Here is a 19,488-nt window from a genome sequence, read left to right on the forward strand (position 1 = left end):
GGGTGTTGTGCCTCCAGAGCAGGTTTTATGGCCCGGGCTCTTGGCCTGCTTTCCCACACGACAATTTTGGGCTCTCACAGCTTTTTGGTCGCAGAGCAAACACTCTCCCTCCTTCCCTCACACCCCAAAATAACTTGAAAGCCCGAGCTGAGGCCCAAGAGCCGCCGGGGGCCTCTCCCTGCACGGCTGAAAGTCTTTCACAATTTCCAGGGGTGGATCCCAGGGGCAGAGGCAGGGAGAGCTCCGGGTGCCCAGGGCAGGGCCGCCTGTGCCCTGCAGGCTCCAGAGGGGTCCCACAGCAGTGGGAACGGGGGCCAAAGGGGCTCTCCAAAGCAGGAGGGACCCCGCTCCTGCTCCTCTCTCCTTGGGTTTTCCAAGGAGGAGCTGGAGCTGCTTTGAGCTGTCTGCTGTTCCCTGTTGGAGGATGGATGGCACCAGGCCTGGCGAGGACAGGGCTCTGTCCCGGCCCTCCCGAGGCTCAGGAAGCTCCGGGCTGGCCATGGCTGCCCTCAGAGGAACAACAAGGAGCCTTTCCTGGCCCGGCCTCAAGGCTCTCTGCTTCCTTCCTCGCGTTTTCAGGGAAACGTGGGGCTGCTGTGGGGGCAGAGCCTGGTGCTCCTTCTGCCGGGCTGGAAATGGCCTGGGGCTGCCTCCCCTGCTGCTGCTCCCGGGCACTGCCGGGGTCTGTGTGCTCTGCTGGAAGCCGGAGGCTTCTCCAGCCCGTAACAGTCTGGTTTGTTGTGGCTCCCTGCTCTCCCCCTGCCCGTGCCTGGAGCGGTTTGTGTTTGAATGGGTTTGTTTGTGCTGGGCTGGGGCTGCTCCTGGCGCGGCTCCCGGCGCTCCCAGCCCGGCCTGGGGTGGCCTGGCCGCTCCTGGGGCTCTGGAGGGGATCCCAGGGAGCTCCTGCGGGGTTCAGCCCCTGCCCTGAGCTGGGTGACAGGGCAGGAGAGCAGCGGTGGATCTGGGCACGGTGGAACCCAGGCCAGGGTGGAGGCTGTGTGCTTTTTGGGGCAGTTTGTGCATAAATCCCCATTTCTGCTCCTGCTCCTTCCAGCAAAGCCCCAGCCCTGCCTGGATCCTCCCCCTGTGCCCAATTTAATGGCCTGGCAGGGCTTTGGTGCTGCCTCTTGGCACAGGCACCTCACCTTCAGCTGCACCTTTGCCTGGGCTTGTTCCTGCAGGCCTGAGGGCACCAGGGCTCGTGTCTGAGCCTTCATTTCGGGGTTTGTCCCTGAGCCCTCACTTCGGAGCTTGTGTCTGAGACTTCATTTCAGGGCTTGTGTCTGAGCCTTCATCTCGGGTTTTGTCCCTGAGCCCTCATCTCGGGGTTTGTGTCTGAGCCCTCGTCTCAAAGGAACCCAGCTCCAGGACCTCCTGCCTGGAGGCTGGATGGCCCCTGACCCCTCCTGCCCCTTCCCTGGGCACAGCCTGGCCCTCGCTGTCCCTGTCCCCAGCAGTTCCCCCCTCCTGACCCCTCCTGCAGCCCGGAGCTCAGCCCAGCCTCTGCCAGCAGCGTGGTTTGGTGCCTCTTCAGGCTGAGCCTATTTTTAGGAGGTGGCTCTCGCAGCTCTTCTGGTTTTGGTTCACAGTTGGTGCAGCCCTCAGCTTTAATTTTGTGGTCACATTAATGTAAAGTTTATCCGCATGATTTACGGGCAGAACCCAGATCCGTGGTGGTGCTGGTGGAGGAGAGAGTGCTGGAAAGGGGAGCCCAGCTGGAGGGGGGGGTCTGTCCTGGAGGGGGGAATCTGTCCTGGAGGGGGGAATCTGTCCTGGAGGGGGGATCTGTCCTGGGGGGGGATCTGTCCTGGAGGGGGGATCCCTGCTGGCACTGAGCAGTGTCTGCATCCCCCCGAGTGTTTTTTGGGACCTGCAGGATTTCCCAGTGCATTTCCCAGTGCCTTCCCAGTGCATTCCCCAGTGCATTCCCCAGTGCATTTCCCAGTGCATTTCCCAGTGCCTTCCCAGTGCCTTCCCAGTGCATTTCCCAGTGCATTTCCCAGTGCATTTCCCAGTGCATTTCCCAGTGCATTTCCCAGTGCATTTCCCAGTGCATTCCCAGTGCCTTCCCAGTGCCTTCCCAGTGCATTCCCAGTGCCTTCCCAGTGCATTCCCAGACCTGCAATGCCCGATCTGATTCGAGTGTTGGGCACCAGCATTCCTGCAGCAGGAGTCACGTGCCAGGACAACAATAGAGCCTTATTTTTAGAGCATTTCCCAGCCCAGCTCTGTCCCCAGCATCCAGCAGAGCTGAGGGCCAGGGAGGTTCTTCCATCTTCACGCTGAGGTTTAAGGAGAAGGTGATTTTTTTGCTGTTTTGTGTTTTTTTTTCATGGGGATTTGAGGTAGTGCAGAATCCTGAGTGGTTTGCGGCTGGCCACAGGAGTGTGGGACACCCCAGGGGTGAAGGGCCAGCTGCTCCTGACTTTGGCAAGTCAGAAGAGACCCAGACTCCCCAATCCTGTCCTGAGACACTCCCAGCCCCAGCTCCTTGTGTGACCCAGCTGGAGCAGCCCCGACACAGAACCCGACCCCAGGACACGCGGGCAGGCCGGGCTGGGGTGGCTGTGGTGACAAAGCCTGGCTGTGACCCTGCCCTGCCACCAGGCTGTCCCCAGGCACAAATCCCCCTCCTGTGCGGAGCTCAGGTCAGGGCTGTGGGGAGCACCTTGGAGGGGAAGCTCCAGAGGTGCCAAGGGGGCTTTGGAAACATCTCCTGCTTCTCCTGCCCCTTCCTCCCAAGCCATGTCCCAGCGGGGCCAGCCCGGGGGTGTCCCAGGGCCAGCCCGGGGTGTCCTGGGCTCTGGAGCAGCCCTGGCTGCAGGGAAGGGGCTCCGAGGGGCCCGGGGCACACCCTGGGTGTCCTTCCCAGCCAGCCCAGGTGATCTGTGCGGGTCAGGAGGGGCAGGAATCCCACCCCAGGCTGGCTGGAGTGAGGATTCCCCTGGAGCTGCCCCAGAGCTGCCAGGGCCGTGTGCCCGATGTGTGTGAGCGTTTCCTCCTTGCCCGACGTGCTCAGAGCCATCTCAGCAGTGAAATATTGCCCAGGGCTGCCGGGGGAGGGCCGGGAAAGAGCTGCAGGCTCCAATCAGCTCCTCACCCGGCCCCTTCCCAAGGACAGGATTGATGGGAGGAATTTATCCTGGCTAAATGTGACATAAATCTGAGCACACGTGCGCGCTCTGCTGGGCCCTGCCTCGGCAAGGGGAGGGTGCTGAGCTCGGGCAGCGGGGCCGTGTGGGAGCCCTGGCACTGCCGGGGTGACAGTGCCCGGTGTCCCCAGCTGTGGGACCCCCGGGGCAGCCTTGGCCCCTCCTGCACTGCCTGGGGGTGACAGCGCCCGGTGTCCCCAGCTGTGGGACCCCCGGGGCAGCCTTGGCCCCTCCTGCTGGGGTGACAGCGCCCGGTGTCCCCAGATGTGTGCCCAGGGATCCCCAGGGCAGCCTTGGCCCCTCCTGCACTGCCGGGGTGACAGTGCCCGGTGTCCCCAGCTGTGTGCCCGAGGACCCCCGGGGCAGCCTTGGCACCCTCCAGTTCCCGCTCTGGAGTGTCCTGGCCGTGTCCCCATCCACCGTTCTGGTGTCACCTCAAGGCTTGGGCAGGGTTTGCCTTTCCTGCTGTCCCCTGCTCTGCCACCTCCTGCGTCACTTTGGGGCATTTCTGGGGCCTTTGTTCCCCCTGGGCCAGGCAGGGCTTTGGCTGCCAGCTGTGCCACTGGTGACAGGGACATTTATCCCCGTTCCTGTGAGTGACAGGGACATTTATCCCCATTCCTGTTTGCACAGCCCCCGGAGTTTGGCTCCATAAATCCAACGCCGGGGATCTCTGCCTCTGCCTTTGTGGGATCGCAGCTCCTCTCCCGTCACCCTTTGGGTGTTGCTGCCGTGGCTGAGGGGAGGGAATTCACCTCCTGCAGCAGAGGAATCCCCGATTTTGTCCACTTTGAGCAGCAGCTGGTTGATTCCTCTCCCGGGGCGCAGGAGGGGCCGTTCCTGCCGCTCCCCCTGCCACATTCTTGGAGCTCTTTCTCACACAGCTCCTAAAAATACCAACCCTGGGGGCTGCGAGTGCAGAGCCCTCCTGCCCCCCGGGCCCTTCCTGGGGCATCTCCGCCTGGGAGCCCCCCAGAGCAGCCCCCGAGGGGAGAGCGTTTGCTTTATTAATTATTTGCTTTATTGCAGCTTTTTAAAATCCTGCTGTAAAAACACCGGTGGGTGGAGGGAACTGTTATTCCTCGGGTTTGAGACTGTGGGGGGGGAGGGTTTTACTTTATTTACTCTTATTTTTTATTAATGAGAACAGCTTCACTTGTAGCATAATAGGAGTGAGTGTTTTGTTATCCTTGGCTGTAATCCGTGATAAACTGCCCCTGCCATCAGCCTTGTAGTTTACCCACTGGGGAGCCCGATTATTGCCTTGTAAAACGGAGCACCACTCCTATAATCCCTTAATTAATTAAATGACAAATTTTAGTTCTCTCCCATTGAAAATATAACCGGTGCAGAGAGAGGCCTTGGATTTATTTGATGGCTGCTCGCTCGCTCTCTGTTTTGCTGTGGATTGCCACTGTCCCTGCTGGTTTGTTTGTGTGTGGGGGGATCCCAGGGCTGGCTCTGGGGGTCCCTGGGGGTCCCAGGGCATTCCCAGATCCCGAGGGAGGGCGGGAGGGGCTGGGCTGGGGGTGCTGCTGCTGCTCCCAGCGCTGTCCCCACCCTGCAGGAGGTGACACCGAGCTCTGGGCGATGGGGGAGCCCCGGGAAGCTCCCACACCTTCCCAGGTTCCCTTCCCTGTGAAATCCCACCCAGTCCCTCCCAAATCCTCAGCCCTGGGGCCGGAGTCGTTCCCACTGCAGGGCACTGATGAACGCTGTCCCGGCTGAGGGGCAGCTCCCGCTGCTGCTGTGGGGTTTGGGGGGCTGTTTGCGGATTTTGGGGCTTTTTAAGGAGTTCTGAGGGGCTGTTAAGGATTTTGGGGGCCATGAAGGATTCTCGGGGGCTGTTTAAGTATTTTGGGGGGGCTGTTAAGGATTTTTGAGGGGCTGTTAAGGATTTTTGAGGGGCTGTTAAGGATTTGGGGGGCTGTTGAAGTATTTTTGGGGGCTGTTTAAGAATTTTTGGGGGGACTGTTAAGGATTCTCAGGGGGCTGTTAAGGATTCCTGGGGGTTGTTAGGGATTCCTGGGGGCTGTTAAGGATTTGAGGGGTTGTTAAGGATTCTCAGGGGCTGTTAAGGATTTTTGAGGGGCTGTTTCAGGATTTTTGGGGGGCTGCTAAGGATTCTCGGGGGCTGTTTAAGGATTTGGGGGGCTGTTAAAGATTCTCGGGGGCTGTTAAGGATCCCTGTGTGCTCTCCCCCCAGGCTGCTGCAGGATGGGTGACGACCGGCCCTTCGTGTGCGGCGCCCCGGGCTGCGGACAGGTACGGCCTGGGCTGGGTTAACGGGGCTGGGGCGGGTTTGTCCCCGAGCCAGAGCTGCCATTCCAGGGGATCCCTGGAGCAGAGCAGGGCCGGGGCCTGCGGGCTGCCAGTCCTGGCTGTGGCCCTCACCCCACAGCAGAACCCGCCCGGGACGGGGCTGGTGCCTCCCCTGGGCCTGGCCCCTCATTCCTCAGCCCTGCGGGGCCAGGAGGCTCCCGAGTGCCTCCTCTGGAGCAGCTGGGAATGTGACAGGTGATGGGCAAATGCTCCCCAAAATGCTATTTCGGGATGGGCTTCCCTCCCGCTGTGGATTTCTGCTCCCTGGGGCCGCCGCGGAGTTTCCTGGGATAGGGGAGGTGAAGGAGGCTCATCCTCCTCCAGCCACGCCTTCCCATCCCCTTTTCCTCGCATTTCCAGGGAAAACTGTGCTCCCATCCCGTTTTCCTTCCATTTCCAGGGAAAACTGTGCTCCCTTCCCATTTTCCTCCCATTTCCAGGGAAAACTGTGCTCCCTTCCCATTTTCCTTCCATTTCCAGGGAAAACAGTCCTGTCCCAAAGCTGAGCTCGGGGGCTGTCTGGCACTTGGTACTGGGAGGAACTGGGAGATTGTGGAATTGCTGCTGGGTCTGGAGTGGGAGCTGCTGGAAGCTGAGGAATCACAGAATTCCTGCTGGTTCTGTGGGAGCTGCTGGAAGCTGGGGCTGCCCTGGAGGTGCAGCCCCGTGCAGAGCCCAGCAGGATTTGGGGGTGTCTGTTCTGAAACGCCTTTTTGGGGGGATTGTGGCTCTGAGTCAGATCCTGGGGGACGTGCTCACCCTGCTTTCCTGGCTGTGCTTGGGTTCCCAGGCTGGGATTGGTTTGGGATGGGTTTGGGAATGATAATCCATCCCAAGGACCCGGTGTGTGTCCAGCTCCTCAGTTTATTTAACACCTTCCTGCCTCCTGTGGGGCTTTGACTGGAACTGAAGGGAATTCCAGATTCCCTGAGAGCATCCTTTGAGGGAGCTGTGCTGCTGGTTCTTTTTACAGCACAGAAATGGGTCAAAGCCCTCATCTGGGAGCTCCTGGGGACTTCAAAACCACATATTTAGGGTTTTCCAGCTTTCTGGTCATTGTGGCACGAGCCTCACCCCGATCCTTCCCTCCCTCCTTGCAGGTGAACTTCCTCCTCTTGCCTTTTCTCTTTTTTTGGGGGGGAGGCTGCTTTTTATCTGAAACTTCTTTGCCTGTGAAATTGTGCAGGCCATTTATAAAATGTATTAGCTGTGTTTGAGCACTTAATGGTGTGAGCCCTTCAATCACACGGCCTTAAAATCGGCTTCAAACAAGCAATTAAGGCAAACAACAATGTATTTAAATTTAATCTCCCACAATCTCCCACAAATGACATATAAAGGTGGCTGCTTCCTCCTCTGGCTGTTCCAGCCTGCTGCTTATGGGTAATTCCGACAATTCTTCATGTTAATATGGAAATGCAGGAATCCTGGCAATGCGGGGCGGGTGATTCATGGGGATCCAGCCTGACCTCGGCAGCTCTTCCTCTTTTCCTGAACGTCCTTCAGGGCACGGCGGGGACAGGAGGGTCCAGCCCGGCCCCATGGGAGCCACGTCCAGGGATGGGGGCTCCCCACAGCCCTGCCCCAGGGAGGGAGAATGGGGCCTGGTCTGCAGGCTGGGGATGGGCTTTGGGTGGGTTTGTAGGGCAGGGGATCCTTCCCGTGGAATTCCAGGTGTTTCCTGGATCATCCCTTGAAAGCCCACGGAGCTCTGGGGCTGTCCCCGTAAGTCCCAGGCTTTCCCCTGTGGTTCTGTGTCCTGTGTGCTGTACCTGGGCTGGTTTGGTTGGTTTGTAGGGCAGGGGATCCTCCCTGTGGAATTCCAGGTGTTTCCTGCATCAGGTGATCCCTGAAAACCCCGTGGAGCTCCCGGTGTCCATCCCGGTGTCCATCCCGGTGTCCATCCCGGTGTCCATCCCGGTGTCCATCCCAGTGTCCATCCCAGTGTCCATCCCGATGTCCATCCCGGTGTCCATCCCGGTGTCAATCCCGGTGTCAATCCCAGTGTCAATCCCGGTGTCCATCCCGGTGTCCATCCCGATGTCCATCCCGGTGTCCATCCCAGTGTCCATCCCAGTGTCCATCCCCGTGTCCGTCCCGATGTCCGTCCCGATGTCCGTCCCAGTGTCCATCCCCGTGTCCATCCCGGTGTCCTCCCGTGGGTTTCTGCACCTGGGCCCCACCCTGGAGCTTTGAGAGCCTTGCCAAGCCCTGCTCAGCCCTTGGACCCCATCCTGAGCCGGTCCTGGCTGGGCTGAGCTTTGCTGGGACCCTTGGGCTGAGCAGGGCCGGGAGTGGGGCTGGATCTGGGCTGGGCTGGTGGCACAAGGAGCCCGGTCCCTCCTCTGCTCCCTGGAATTCGGGATCAGCTCCTCCAGCGCTCCCTGGGATGGCAGAACCCGGCCGAGCTCTGTGAACCCAGCGCTGATCCCCCCTCTCGTGTAACGTTAAAAATCAAAGTGTTTTCCTTCTCTTTTAACTGCCCCAGCAGCTGCTTCCCTCCCCCTGTAGCTGACACAGCCCCGTCTTTTATGCCTTGAGCCCATTTTTGCTGCTTTTTCCCCATTTCTGAGCTGCTGAGGGCAGCGGGGAGGGCACCCAGGGCCACCGGGCAGACCCGCGTGCGGCGGGCTGTAAACATGTTTGGGTTGCCAGGGCTGCAGGGGGGATATTTTGGGATTCCCCCAGCTCTCCGTGCCCGGCAGCGGGGCCGGGGTGGCACAGCTGACTCGGGATGTGCCGTGGAGAGATCCCGCCCGAGGCCCGGAGCCTCCCCGCAGGGACAGGGGGGATTTCCCCTTCCCCACGCTCCGGGCCCAGGGAATGGGGCTGTTCCTGCCCCGGGAGGGCAGGAGGGGGCTGGAGCAGGCCCCTGCCCCTGGAATGCCCCTGGACTGCCCCTGGAATGCCCGGAATGCCCCTGGAATGCCCCTGGAAGGCGCAGAGGGATGCCTGGAGCAGGATTTCCTGCTGCAGTGATCCGGGTGCTGTGTGCTGCTGGTCACCCTCCGGAGCCCGGGATTCCACCCTGACAGGGCTGGGGGGGCTCCCCAGCCTTGGGCAGGGGGACAGCTCCACCTTGTTAATTAGGGAATTAGCTGGCTCATTAAGGCACCCAGAGCCCAGCTCTGGAGCCGGGGGGGCTTCAGCTGCTGCTTCAGGAGCCGCAGGGAAGCTTCTCCATGTCTGGCTCCATCTCCCCCCTTGGAAAATGGCCCAAACCCGCTCAAGGACCCCGCAGATGCCAACCCTGAGGGCCTGGGGCTGCTCCAGGCTCTCCAGAGCATCCTTGGAGGAATCTCCCGTGGAGGAATCTCCTCGGCAGTGAAACCGCTGGGCCGCTCCTGCTGCCCAAACCAGCGGCAGGAGCACAATATTGAATATATTTACCAGGGAGCACCACTTCCCCAGCCCTGCCCTGCCTCCCTCCGCAGCATTTCCCTTTTACAAGGCACACAAATCATCCCTCCGGCCCCGATTCCAGAGCTCCAGTTATCCAGGCCATTTCCTCAGACAATCGTTTGCTTTTTAACCCCCCCTTAATTTACCAATTTATTCCCCCTAAACCCCTGCTCGGAGGTGCCGCTTTGTGCAGCGTTCAGGAAACGCCGAGCCCAGAACTTTTCACAAGGCCAGAAAATGATTTTTCCCCCCCCCTTCTTGCTGGTTTATTGTATCCTCTTATCTTGTCATATAATAGAAATAATGTTTATGGCGTCGAGGCCTCAGCATCACTTGGCATTTAACCAACCTCAAAAGCAGTTTATTGCTTTGTATACTCTGCTGCCATGGCCATTATCCCTTAAATCTCTATTGCCCAGTAATGGATGAGGCCCCAAACAGCTCCTGCCATTGGCTGAGCTGGGCTTTGGGCCCTGTGCGACCCAAACCAGGGGGGATCGTTCCCTTTAGGGGCTGTGCAGGGGAAATCGGCCTTTCCCCCTGGCAGGCAGCGGGGGGCTCACCCTGGCACTGCTCCGGCCGTGGGGTGGCACCGTGTGGGTATCACGGTGTGGGGTGGCACCGTGTGGGGTGTCATTGAATGGGGTGATACCGTGTGGGCTGGCACCATGTGGGGTGGGCACCCTGTGAGGTGGGGTGTCACAGTGTGGGGTATCATTGAGTGGGGTGGCACGGTGTGGAGTATCACGGTGTGGGGTGGCACAGTATGGGGTATCATTGTTTGGGGTATCATTCTATGGGGTGTCACAGTGTGGGGTGTCACAGTGTGGGGTGACACAGTGTGGGGTATCATTCTATGGGGTGGCACAGTGTGGGTGTCATTGAGTGGGGTGTCACAGTGTGGGGTATCACAGTGTGGGGTATCATTCTATGGGATGGCACAGTGTCCCCGTGGCTGCTCTGGCAGTCCCAGTTTGGGGTTTCCAGCCTGGGGTTTTGGGCTGTGGCACCTGGGCCGTGCCTGCTGCTGCCCAGGTTCCTCCCAGGGGCAGCAGGGGCGGCTGCCCCGGGGCTGATCCTGGCCCTGGGGCTGATCCTGGCCCTGATCCTGGCTCTGGGGCTGATCCTGGCCCCGGGGCTGATCCTGGCCCTGGGGCTGATCCTGGCCCTGGTGCTGATCCTGGCCCTGGTGCTGATCCTGGCCCTGGGGCTGATCCTGGCCCTGATCCTGGCCCTGGGGCTGATCCTGGCCCTGGGGCTGATCCTGGCCCTGATCCTGGCCCTGGGGCTGATCCTGGCCCTGGTGCTGATCCTGGCCCTGGGGCTGATCCTGGCCCTGATCCTGGCCCCGAGGCTGATCCTGGCCCTGGTGCTGATCCTGGCCCTGGGGCTGATCCTGGCCCTGGGGCTGATCCTGGCCCTGGGGCTGGCCAGGCTGGCCGGAAGGAGCTCTGTGCTGGGAGAGGGCAGCAGGAGGGGCAGGGGTGAGGGGCTGGTGCCCCCGGGCAGTGCAGCAGAACAGAACACCCTCCCTCGGCTGCCGTCCCGGAGCTCGCCTTGTCCTTCTCCCCTGGGGCTGCCTGGAGCCGCCGGGGGCCCGGGGATGTCCCGTGAGCAGGGCAGGGATGTGCTGGAGCTGGGGAGCAACCCTCAGGCTCTGCTCCTGGGGCTGGGGAGGGAGGGCAGCAGCACAAACTGAATTCCCTGGGGAGTTGAAGTGCAGCTGGCACGGGAGCAGCAGGGCTGTGGCAGCCTGCCCTGCAGCAGGAGTTGTTCCTGGCCTGGCACTAGCCTTGGGCACGGGGTGCTGCTCCTGAGGAACCCCAGCTCCTGCCAGCCCTGGGAGCCTGCGGGAATCCGAGCCTTCCTCTGGGAGCCTGCGGGACAGCGCCGCTCTCCAGAGCTGCAGCTCCAGCGTAGGCCGTGGGCACCTGGAGCTGCCCCCCAAGGCTGTGGGGCACACCTGTGCCAGCTCTGGGCACCACGGGGAGATGGACACCATGGGGAGATGGGCACCACAGTGAGATGATGGGCACCACGGGGAGATGGACACCACCATGGTGAGATGGGCACCACCACGGGGAGATGGACACCGTGGGGAGATGGACACCGTGGGGAGATGGACACTACGGGGAGATGGACACCGTGGGGAGATGGACACTACAGGGAGATGGGCACTGTGGGGAGATGGACACCACCACGGGGAGATGGACACCACAGTGCTGGTCCCAGCTCCAGGACACCCAGGTGACCAGGACACCACAGCTCTGTGGGGCTGCAGCTGCATTCCCTGCACCGAGCAGCAGCTGCTGCACGGCTCCAGGGCCGCATGCACACGGGGCATGCAGGTTCCAGGAGATGCAGGTTCCCAGGGAGTGCAGGTTCCAGGGGATGCAGGTTCCAGGGGATGCAGGTTCCCAGAGGGATGCAGGTTCCCAGGGAGTGCAGGTTCCCAAGGAATGCAGGTTCCAGGGGATGCAGATTCCCAGAGTGAATGGCTGACAGCAGCTGCATTCCCTGCACCGAGCAGCAGCTGCTGCACGGCTCCAGGGCCACATGCACGCAGGGCTGGCTCCAGGAACTCCGGGGCTGTTGGCAGGAAAAGGAGGGAATTAATTTGAGCCGTAACTCCTGGGTTGTCAGCAGAGCCCAGTGATCTCCCCCACCTCTCGCTGAAGGTATTTTTGGAGGTGGGGAGGGGGAAGGCTAATTTTGAATAATAATAAGCTTGAGAAGGCATCTGAAACCAGTAAACGTTTATTTTTTACACTCCTATAACTTAAAAACGGCCAAACCAATTTAAACCAAATTGGATAATAAAAAATATTGCTCCTAGGCTGAGCCCCTGTTTGCCAAGTTCCAGCCTAGAATGAATTTTTATGGCCAAATTATAAACCCCCTAGAAATGAAGGTTTAAAATGGAAATGTTGACAGACCTTTAACTACAAAAGCACCGTAATAGAACTTCTTTTTTTCTAAAATGGCCGGTTTAAAATATAATTAAGACTTAAATATTATTTAATAGCAGCATTTCCTGGAAGTTAAAAATCTCTGTCGTTCCTCTGGCTGGGATTCCTTGGCAGCCCCTGGCAGCACGTGTGTGCCACAGCCCCTGGCGCGGCCCGGGGAGCCGGGGACGGCTGTGCCACCGGGAACGGGCCGGGAACGGGATGAGGCTGGAAGCTCCTGGAAGCTCCTGGAAGCTCCGTGCCGCAGTGTCCTTGCAGGAAAGGCTTTTCTGCTGCAGAGCCCCGCTCAGGCTTCTCCCTGCTCCCTTCCCGAGGGGTGCACGGCTCATCCCGAGCCCGTGCTGGCCTCCAGCCGCGGGCAGGTGTCACTGGCCCCGGGGTGGCCCCGGGGTGGCACTGGTGGTCAGGGTGGCACTGGTGGTCAGGGTGGCACTGGCATTGGGGTGACACTGTCCCCAGGGTGGCTCTGACCTCGGGGTGGCACTGGTGGTCAGGGTGGCACTGGCATTGGCGTGGCACTGGAATTGGGGTGGCACTGGCGTCAGGGTGGCACTGGCCCCGAGGTGGCACTGGAGTGGCACTGGTGGTCAGGGTGGCACTGGTGTCAGGGTGGCACTGGATTTTGGGTGGCACTCCAGAGCCCATCAATGCCCATCCTGGGCATTCCTCAGGGCTCTGCTCGGGGTTTAGGGTTCGTACCCGTGCCCCTCGAGCCGGGTCCGCAGTTCCTCAGGCTCCGCCGGGTTTTCAGTTCGGTCTCTGATTTATTTGGGGTTCGTGTTTTCTCACCGTTGGCGGTCTCCGCCTCCAGCAGCAGGGCATGAGGAGGGCGGGTTTCTCTTTTTTGGGAGCACGGGCAGGGCTGCAGAAGCCCCCCTGGAGGAGCGGGGCCGTGCCCGCTCGGGGCTGGCTTCTCCTGGCTGAGATTTGGAGGCTCCAACCCCGCGGAGTTCGAAGGGAGCGGAGCCGATCCTCGCCTGGAGCTGCTGCTCTGCCCCAGCAATGCGAACTGCGCTGCCGGGAGCCGGGCCGGGCTCGGGGGAGCAGAGAGCAGCTCTGCACCAAGGCTGGAGCCCGGGCACGGCTCCGGGCCGGGCTCGGGGGGAGCAGAGAGCGGCTCTGCACCAAGGCTGGAGCCCGGGCACGGCTCCGGGCCGGGCACAGCTCCGGGCCGGGCTCGGGGGGAGCAGAGAGCGGCTCTGCACCAAGGCTGGAGTCCGGGCTCGGCTCCGGGCCGGGCTCGGGGGAGCAGAGAGCGGCTCTGCACCAAGGCTGGAGCCCGGGGGGAGCAGAGAGCGGCTCTGCACCAAGGCTGGAGCCCGGGCACACTCTCGGGTTTCCCCGGGAGCTGCAGAATTTGCCTTGTTTCTCCCCAAAAGCCGCGGGGATGGGGCCGTGCCTGTGCTCGGCAGGCGGGGAGGGCGCTCAGAGCGCTCCCAGCCCTCGGGGCTGGAGCTGCTCCTCCCTGCCAGAGCTCCGGGGGTTTTCCTGGCAAGTGCAATATTTCCCGGTGTTAAAGCCACTGCTTGGAAGTCAAGGCTGTTTGGTTTTGAAGCTTCGCTCGCTCCCCTGCCTGCTGCTCCGAGACAATTGTAAATCCTTTTTATTTTACTGTGAGAACAAATCACTCTCTCCTCGGAGCAGCAGCTCTGACAAAGACCTCGTTATCGGCGTCGTGGCTATCCCACAATCAGCATCGCGGCGGGGATGGGGCTGCGGAGGGACAGGATTTATCCAGCCCTCAGAAAGCTGCCTGAGTTTGCAGGATTTTCTGTAAACCTCTTGTCACAAACCCAGCCAGGCTGTCACCTCTAAAACCCCCAGGCTGGAGGTGGGGAATGTGCCCGGGCTCTTCCCTTTCCCGGCGGTGCGGGAGGGATCTGTGCCCTGCTTTTATTCAAACACCCCAAGAATCGGGCTTTGATTTATTCCCGAGCTGCTTCCCGCCCGGCCCCGGCAGTCGAAATCTCCCTTTTTGTCCTTTTTCTCCCTTTTCGTCCCCAGAAATTGGCTCTGGCGCGGCCGCTCCGCCCCTCTGCGGCAGCCGCGGCTCCACGCGGCTCTGCCGGCGCCGGCAGCGGAATACTGAGAACGCTGGGAATTACTGGGAAAAACTGGGAGCGCTGGGAATAACTGGGAATACCAGGAATACCGGGAACGCTGGGAATTAGTGGGAATAACTGGGAATACCGGGAATTATTTGGAATAACTGGGAATACCGGGAACGCTGGGAATTACTGGGAATAACTGGGAATACCGAGAACGCTGGAGCACGGGCGGACAGGGCACAGCGTGTCCTGTGCACCAGGGGGCCAGCAGCGTTGGGAGCAGGGTGAAAATCCATTTTTAATTCCCGTATTTCTAGAGAAAGGGGTGGGATTTTTACCTTCGAGGGGGTTTGCCGACGTCTTTGCCCTCCGTTTCTCACGGCTTTGTTTTGTGCGAGAGCCTTGCTGGGGGCCGGGGTTGGGGTCGGGTTTGGGGTCAGTATTAGGGTCGGTATTGGGGTCGGTCTGTTCGGGGGTGCCGGGGGGAGCGGGGGATGCTTTGGGGCTTTTCTAAAACACCTTTGGGGCTTTTCCAAAAGACCGGCCCGGGCTCAAACAGCCCCGGGGGCGAGCGGGGTCAGCGCTGCCCGGGCCGCGGGCTGGGATTTGGCCAAAGCGCGTTCCCGGTGAGCGGCAGAGGAGCGAACCTCGGGCCGGGAGAGGCTGAGCCCGCTCATCCCGCCCCTCTCGGGCCTCCCTAAATCTCATTTAACACCTGCTAAAGCACCGCGGCTTCTCCGCGCTCGGCCCAGCTGTTGTGCTCAAGCGATTTTTTTTTTCCCCTTAATTTTATTTTTTTTTTGTACGCCGGATTAAAACAATAAAAACATGAAAGTCCTGGAAATTCCCGCAGGGTATGGAGATGCAGACAGCAGCGAATGGTGGGAGCCGGGCCCGGGCCGGGGGGGCTCTGCGGCAGCGCACAAAGAGCGGCGGGCGCGGCTCCGAGCGGGGCCGGCCCGGGGCGCTCCCCGCGGGCCTTTATAGCCCCGGACGCGGCTCAAGGCGGGGCCGGCCCGGCAGGGAGGGGTTTGCGGTCACCGCGGCATCGCCGGGAATTCCGGGCATCGCCCCCGGCTGCTGAAACCCCTTCGGTGCCGGCTGCAGGCGAGGGGGGCGCGGGGCTGTGTGACAACCCCGCGTTCGTGAGGATAAACACCCAGAGGAGCGGTTCTGTCTGAAAATCCTGCAGTAGTGAGGATAAACACCCAGAGGAGCGGTTCTGTCTTAAAAAAACACCACATTTTGTCTGAAAGCCCCACATTTTTGAGGATAAACACCCAGAGGAGCGGTTCTGTCTGAAAAAAACCCCTGCATTTGTAAGAATAAACACCCAGAGGAGCGGTTCTGTCTGAAAAAAACCCACATTTGTAAGAATAAACACCCAGAGGAGCGGTTCTGTCTGAAAATCCTGCAGTAGTGAGGATAAATACCCAGAGGAACAGGTTCTTTCTGAAAAACCCCCACATTTTGTCTGAAAACCCCACATTTTTGAGGATAAACACCCAGAGGAGCGGTTTGGGTGATCCAAGGCTTGGGGGAAGGAGCCTTTGGATGATCCCGTGATGGTTTTTCCCTCCCCTCCCCTCCCCTCCCCTTCTGTTGTGAGGCTCCCGCCTCACCTGCTGCCACCTGGCACCTGCAGAGTCACCGGGGAGCTGATCCCGGTGCCCTGCAGTGCCGGGAATTTGGTGTGAACCTTTCCTGGTGCCCTGCCGTGCCGGGAATTCGGTGTGAGCCTTTCCTGGTGCCCAGGAGTGCCGGGAATTTGGGAATGAGCCTTTCCTGGTCCTCTGCAGTGCCAGAAATTTGGGAATGAGCCTTTCCTGGTGCCCGGGAGTGCTGGGGGTTTGGGAATGAGCCTTTCCTCGTCCCCTGCAGTGCCAGAAATTTGGGAATGAGCCCGTCCCAGTGCCCAGGACTCAGCCCTGAGCCCTTCCCAGGGCCCTGCGGTACCAGAAATTTGGGAATGAGCCTTTCCTGGTCCCCTGCAGTGCCAGAAATTTGGGAATGAGCCTTTCCTGGTCCCCTGCAGTGCCAGAAATTTGGGAATGAGCCTTTCCTGGTCCCCTGCAGTGCCAGAAATTTGGGAATGAGCCCATCCCAGTGCCCAGGACTCAGCCCTGAGCCCTTCCCAGTGCCTTGCAGTGCCGGGGATTTGGGAATGAGCCTTTCCTGGTCCCCTGCAGTGCCGGGGATTTGGGAATGAGCCTTTCCTGGTACCCTGCAGTGCTGGGGATTTGGGAATGAGCCCATCCCGGTGCCCAGGACTCAGCCCTGAGCCCTCCCTGCCCTGCAGTGCCCAGGACTCAGCCCTGAGCCCTCCCTGCCCTGCAGCACCCCTGCAGTTCCCTCCTTGCCCTGCTCCCGAGCTCACTCCCCGTGCCGGGGACTGGGGGGTTCTCCCCAGCTCGTGGCTCTGGGGCTCAGTCCGGCCGTTCCCCCGTGGTTTTCCTGTGGTGCCTCTCCTTGCTCGGGGGTGCTGCTGCAGAGCCCCGGCGCCCGCAGAGCTCCGCAGCAGAATTTCAATGCGTTTTCCTCCGTGTGAGATTTTATTACCCGGAGCGTGGGCAGGAGAAGCGGCTCAGGCCCCTCCAGGATGGGATTTTGGTGACCTTGGCTTTGTGTTTCCACATCACTGAATCAGCACCTCACCGTGGGATGTGGGGGAAGCTGCTGGGGAAGGTTTTCCGGGCACTTGAGGGTTTTATCCGCTCGGTTTTGCCAGGGGCTGCAGGTGGGAGGGTTTGGGTGGCCGGGACGTGATCTGGGAGCCAAGTGCAGCTGGCAGGCTGCAGCTTCTGCTGGGAATGTTGTCGGGATCGTGTCAGTGTTTGCTCCCCGAGCCTGGTCACGGGGTGGGCTCAAACCTCCCCGGGTGAGTCCCCACATGGGAAAAAACTGGATAAAGGCGAGGAGCCTCTGCCACAAAAACCTGACCCCGCTGTCTGGGGAGCTGAGCAGCTTCTGAGAAAACCGACTGCAGAGGGTTTTGGGGGAAGAAAGAGGGATCCAGGAGCTGCAGGATGGAGTCAGGCATGGGAGTGTGCTGGGAGAAATCATAAATCTCCGGGGAGAAGAGGGTCACTGAGAACCTCATCAGGGTGGGAGCAGCAGCTCCGCGTTAATGTGCCCATAAATCCCCGTTCCGATAAAACAGGTGGCTCTTCCGAGAGGCAAAAAGAGGCAAACGCTGATTTTTTTCTGCTGCTGCTGCTGCTCTCCTTTTTTAAAAGCTTTAATTACCGCAGTGCTGACGGCTCGGCGCAGGCAGGAGCCGGGAATGCGGCGGGATGTGGGAGGCAGGGCAGGGAGGGAGGGAAGGAGCTGCAGGTTGGCCAGAATCTCCAGGAAAAGCACAAAAATGAGGTTTTATACAGGGACTGAGGGGGGTGGCATTGGTGGAAAATTTCTGGTGCTTTGGTGCTGGGAATGAGGAAGATATAAGGGAGCTGCAGGGTGGGAAATGGAGCTCTGGAAAAGGTCTGGGAGCTCCGTGAGGGGTGCGAGGACAGGGCTCATTCCGTGGGCAGGGACCTGGCCTGGGACACTCCAGGGACAAAACACCCACGGCTTCCCCGGGCAGCCCCTGAGCTTTCTGCAGCTCCTTCCCAGAGAATCCACCAGTCTCAGTTTGTCTCCTCTTTTTGTCCCTGTCCCCTTGAGGATCTCTCACCCTTCAGGAATTCCCATCCCCATTTTTGGGTTGTTTTTAACCCCAGGCACCTCCGGATCCGTGGGTCCCCTCTTCCCTGCAGCTTTTCCCCTCCAAGCCACCATTAAAGGGGACAAACCCCAAACCTCTGAGCGACTTGAATTCCCTTTGAGTTTGACCTGCTGCCCTTCCCAGGCAGCTGCTGCTGCTGGAGCTTCCCCAGGAGAAGAATCCACACAAACCCCTTTTCCAGGCGATAAAGCCATCGGCAGGGGCTGCACGCCGTGAATGGGTGGGCACATTCCCAATATTGCTCTGAATTGAAGGAAATCGCCGTCCCAGGGCCTGAAAAAGCTGAATGGGGCCGTGGCATCCTCCGTGTGCTTGTGGTGCCGTCCCAAGGTCAGGGCTGAGCCACGGCGCCGCTTCCAGCCCGGCACGGGCAGGGCCGGGTCCCTCGGAGCCCACGGTTGCTTTAGGATTTGTTTTAGGGTTTGTTTTAGGGTTTGGTTTAGGGTTTGTTTTAGGGTTTGGTTTAGGATTTGTTTTAGGGTTTGGTTTAGGGTTTGGCTTAGGATTTGTTTTAGGGTTTGGTTTAGGGTTTGGTTTAGGATTTGTTTTAGGGTTTGTTTTAGGGTTTGATTTAGGATTTGTTTTAGGGTTTGTTTTAGGGTTTGGTTTAGGGTTTGTTTTAGGGTCGTTTTCCGGGGAGCTCTGAGACAATGCTGAGTGGGGGGAGGTGGTGTGGGGACCGGCACTGTCCCACCACCCTGCGTGTCCCAAACCCACCAGGGCCATCCCCAGCCCGGCCTCCGCCTCCACTCTGCCTCAGTTTCCCTCTCCGCCAGTGCCGGGGCCCCGTGGGCGCCGGGAGGGGCTCAGGAGCAGGGACTGGAGCAGCTCCAGGTCCCACCTGCTGCCCGGGCCCCTCCCGGCCTCGGCCCCTTCCAGAGGCGTTTCCTGATCCCTCCCAGGGCTCGGAGACGCGGCAAATTCATCGGGTTTGGTTATTTTTACACTTTCATTCTTGTGCCGGGGCAGGGACGGAGCTTCCTGTTGTGCTTTTGCTTGCATCCATGAACCCTCTCCTGTCTGTCTGTCTGTTTGTTTGTTTGTTTGCTGGGGATCAAGCTTTGGGAAGAGCTCCTGGATTATTCCTCCAGGAGCTGTCGGGTGTCCAGGACAGGGGGGTGAGCAGCAGAGGCTGCAGGGGACGGCAGCAAGAGCATAAGCCATGGAGGAGGATTTGATTTTATTGTTATTTTTTTCTCTTTTTTTATGCTTTCCTTTCTACCAGCAGCTGCCACGGTTCTCTCTCCACACGAGCAGTTCCCCCCCAAACCCACCAGCAGTTGTAATTCCCAATAACTCTAATTTTCCTCCTGCCACGCCGTGCCTCTGCTCGCCCGGCCGCTCTCGGCCTCGGGGCGGGGATTCCGCTCGTCCCGGTGCGCTCCGGGCTCCGGAGCCGGGAGGAGACCGCGGATCTCCCCGGGGATCGCGGCTGCCTTTGCCGGGTCCGGTCCCGTCCCGGGGGACGGAGCCTGTTCCCGGTTTACGGGCGCTGTCTGCGCGGCCGGGCCAGGATTGATGGCTCGCCAAGGTCACCCCGAGCAGCCGCGGCGCTGCCGGGAGCGCCGGGCTGGGGCCGTGATTCACTCCCGGAGCGATCCCGGGGGACGCGCCGGGCCCGGCGCTGGAGCCGCGGCCGCTCGCGCCGTTAATTACCCCTCAGCTCCGCGGCAGCGCTAATTAACGCCCGGCTTTTAATCACCCGCGCTCGCATGGAAGGGAAGCCGGGATTTCGGAATGCGGCGCCTGCGGAGCGTGGGGATCGCGGCATTCCCGGGACCTGGCCCGGGCTTCGTCCCCGCGGGGCTTGGGGATCCGCTCTGTGGGATGGATCCATCCCGGTGGGCTTTGGGGATCCGCTCTGTGGG

At 60.4% G+C, this 19,488-nt stretch overlaps 1 protein-coding gene across 2 annotated transcripts in view; it reads left to right on the forward strand.

Moving 5' to 3' along the window:
* The window catches only part of LOC134563175 (cyclic AMP-dependent transcription factor ATF-7-like), a 45,905-nt gene that overhangs the window by 5,810 nt on the left and 20,607 nt on the right, over positions 1 to 19,488 (forward strand). For both annotated transcript variants that reach the window (XR_010083332.1, XM_063421010.1), the window contains exon 2: positions 5,359 to 5,417. Coding sequence is in view for 1 of the 2 variants with exons in the window: in XM_063421010.1 (XP_063277080.1) it covers positions 5,370 to 5,417 (48 nt within the window). In the remaining variant the exon portion in view is untranslated. The remainder of the gene's footprint in view (positions 1 to 5,358; positions 5,418 to 19,488) is intronic.

Source organism: Prinia subflava, chromosome 34 (genome assembly GCF_021018805.1).
Source record: "Prinia subflava isolate CZ2003 ecotype Zambia chromosome 34, Cam_Psub_1.2, whole genome shotgun sequence".
Classification (NCBI taxonomy): domain Eukaryota; kingdom Metazoa; phylum Chordata; class Aves; order Passeriformes; family Cisticolidae; genus Prinia; species Prinia subflava.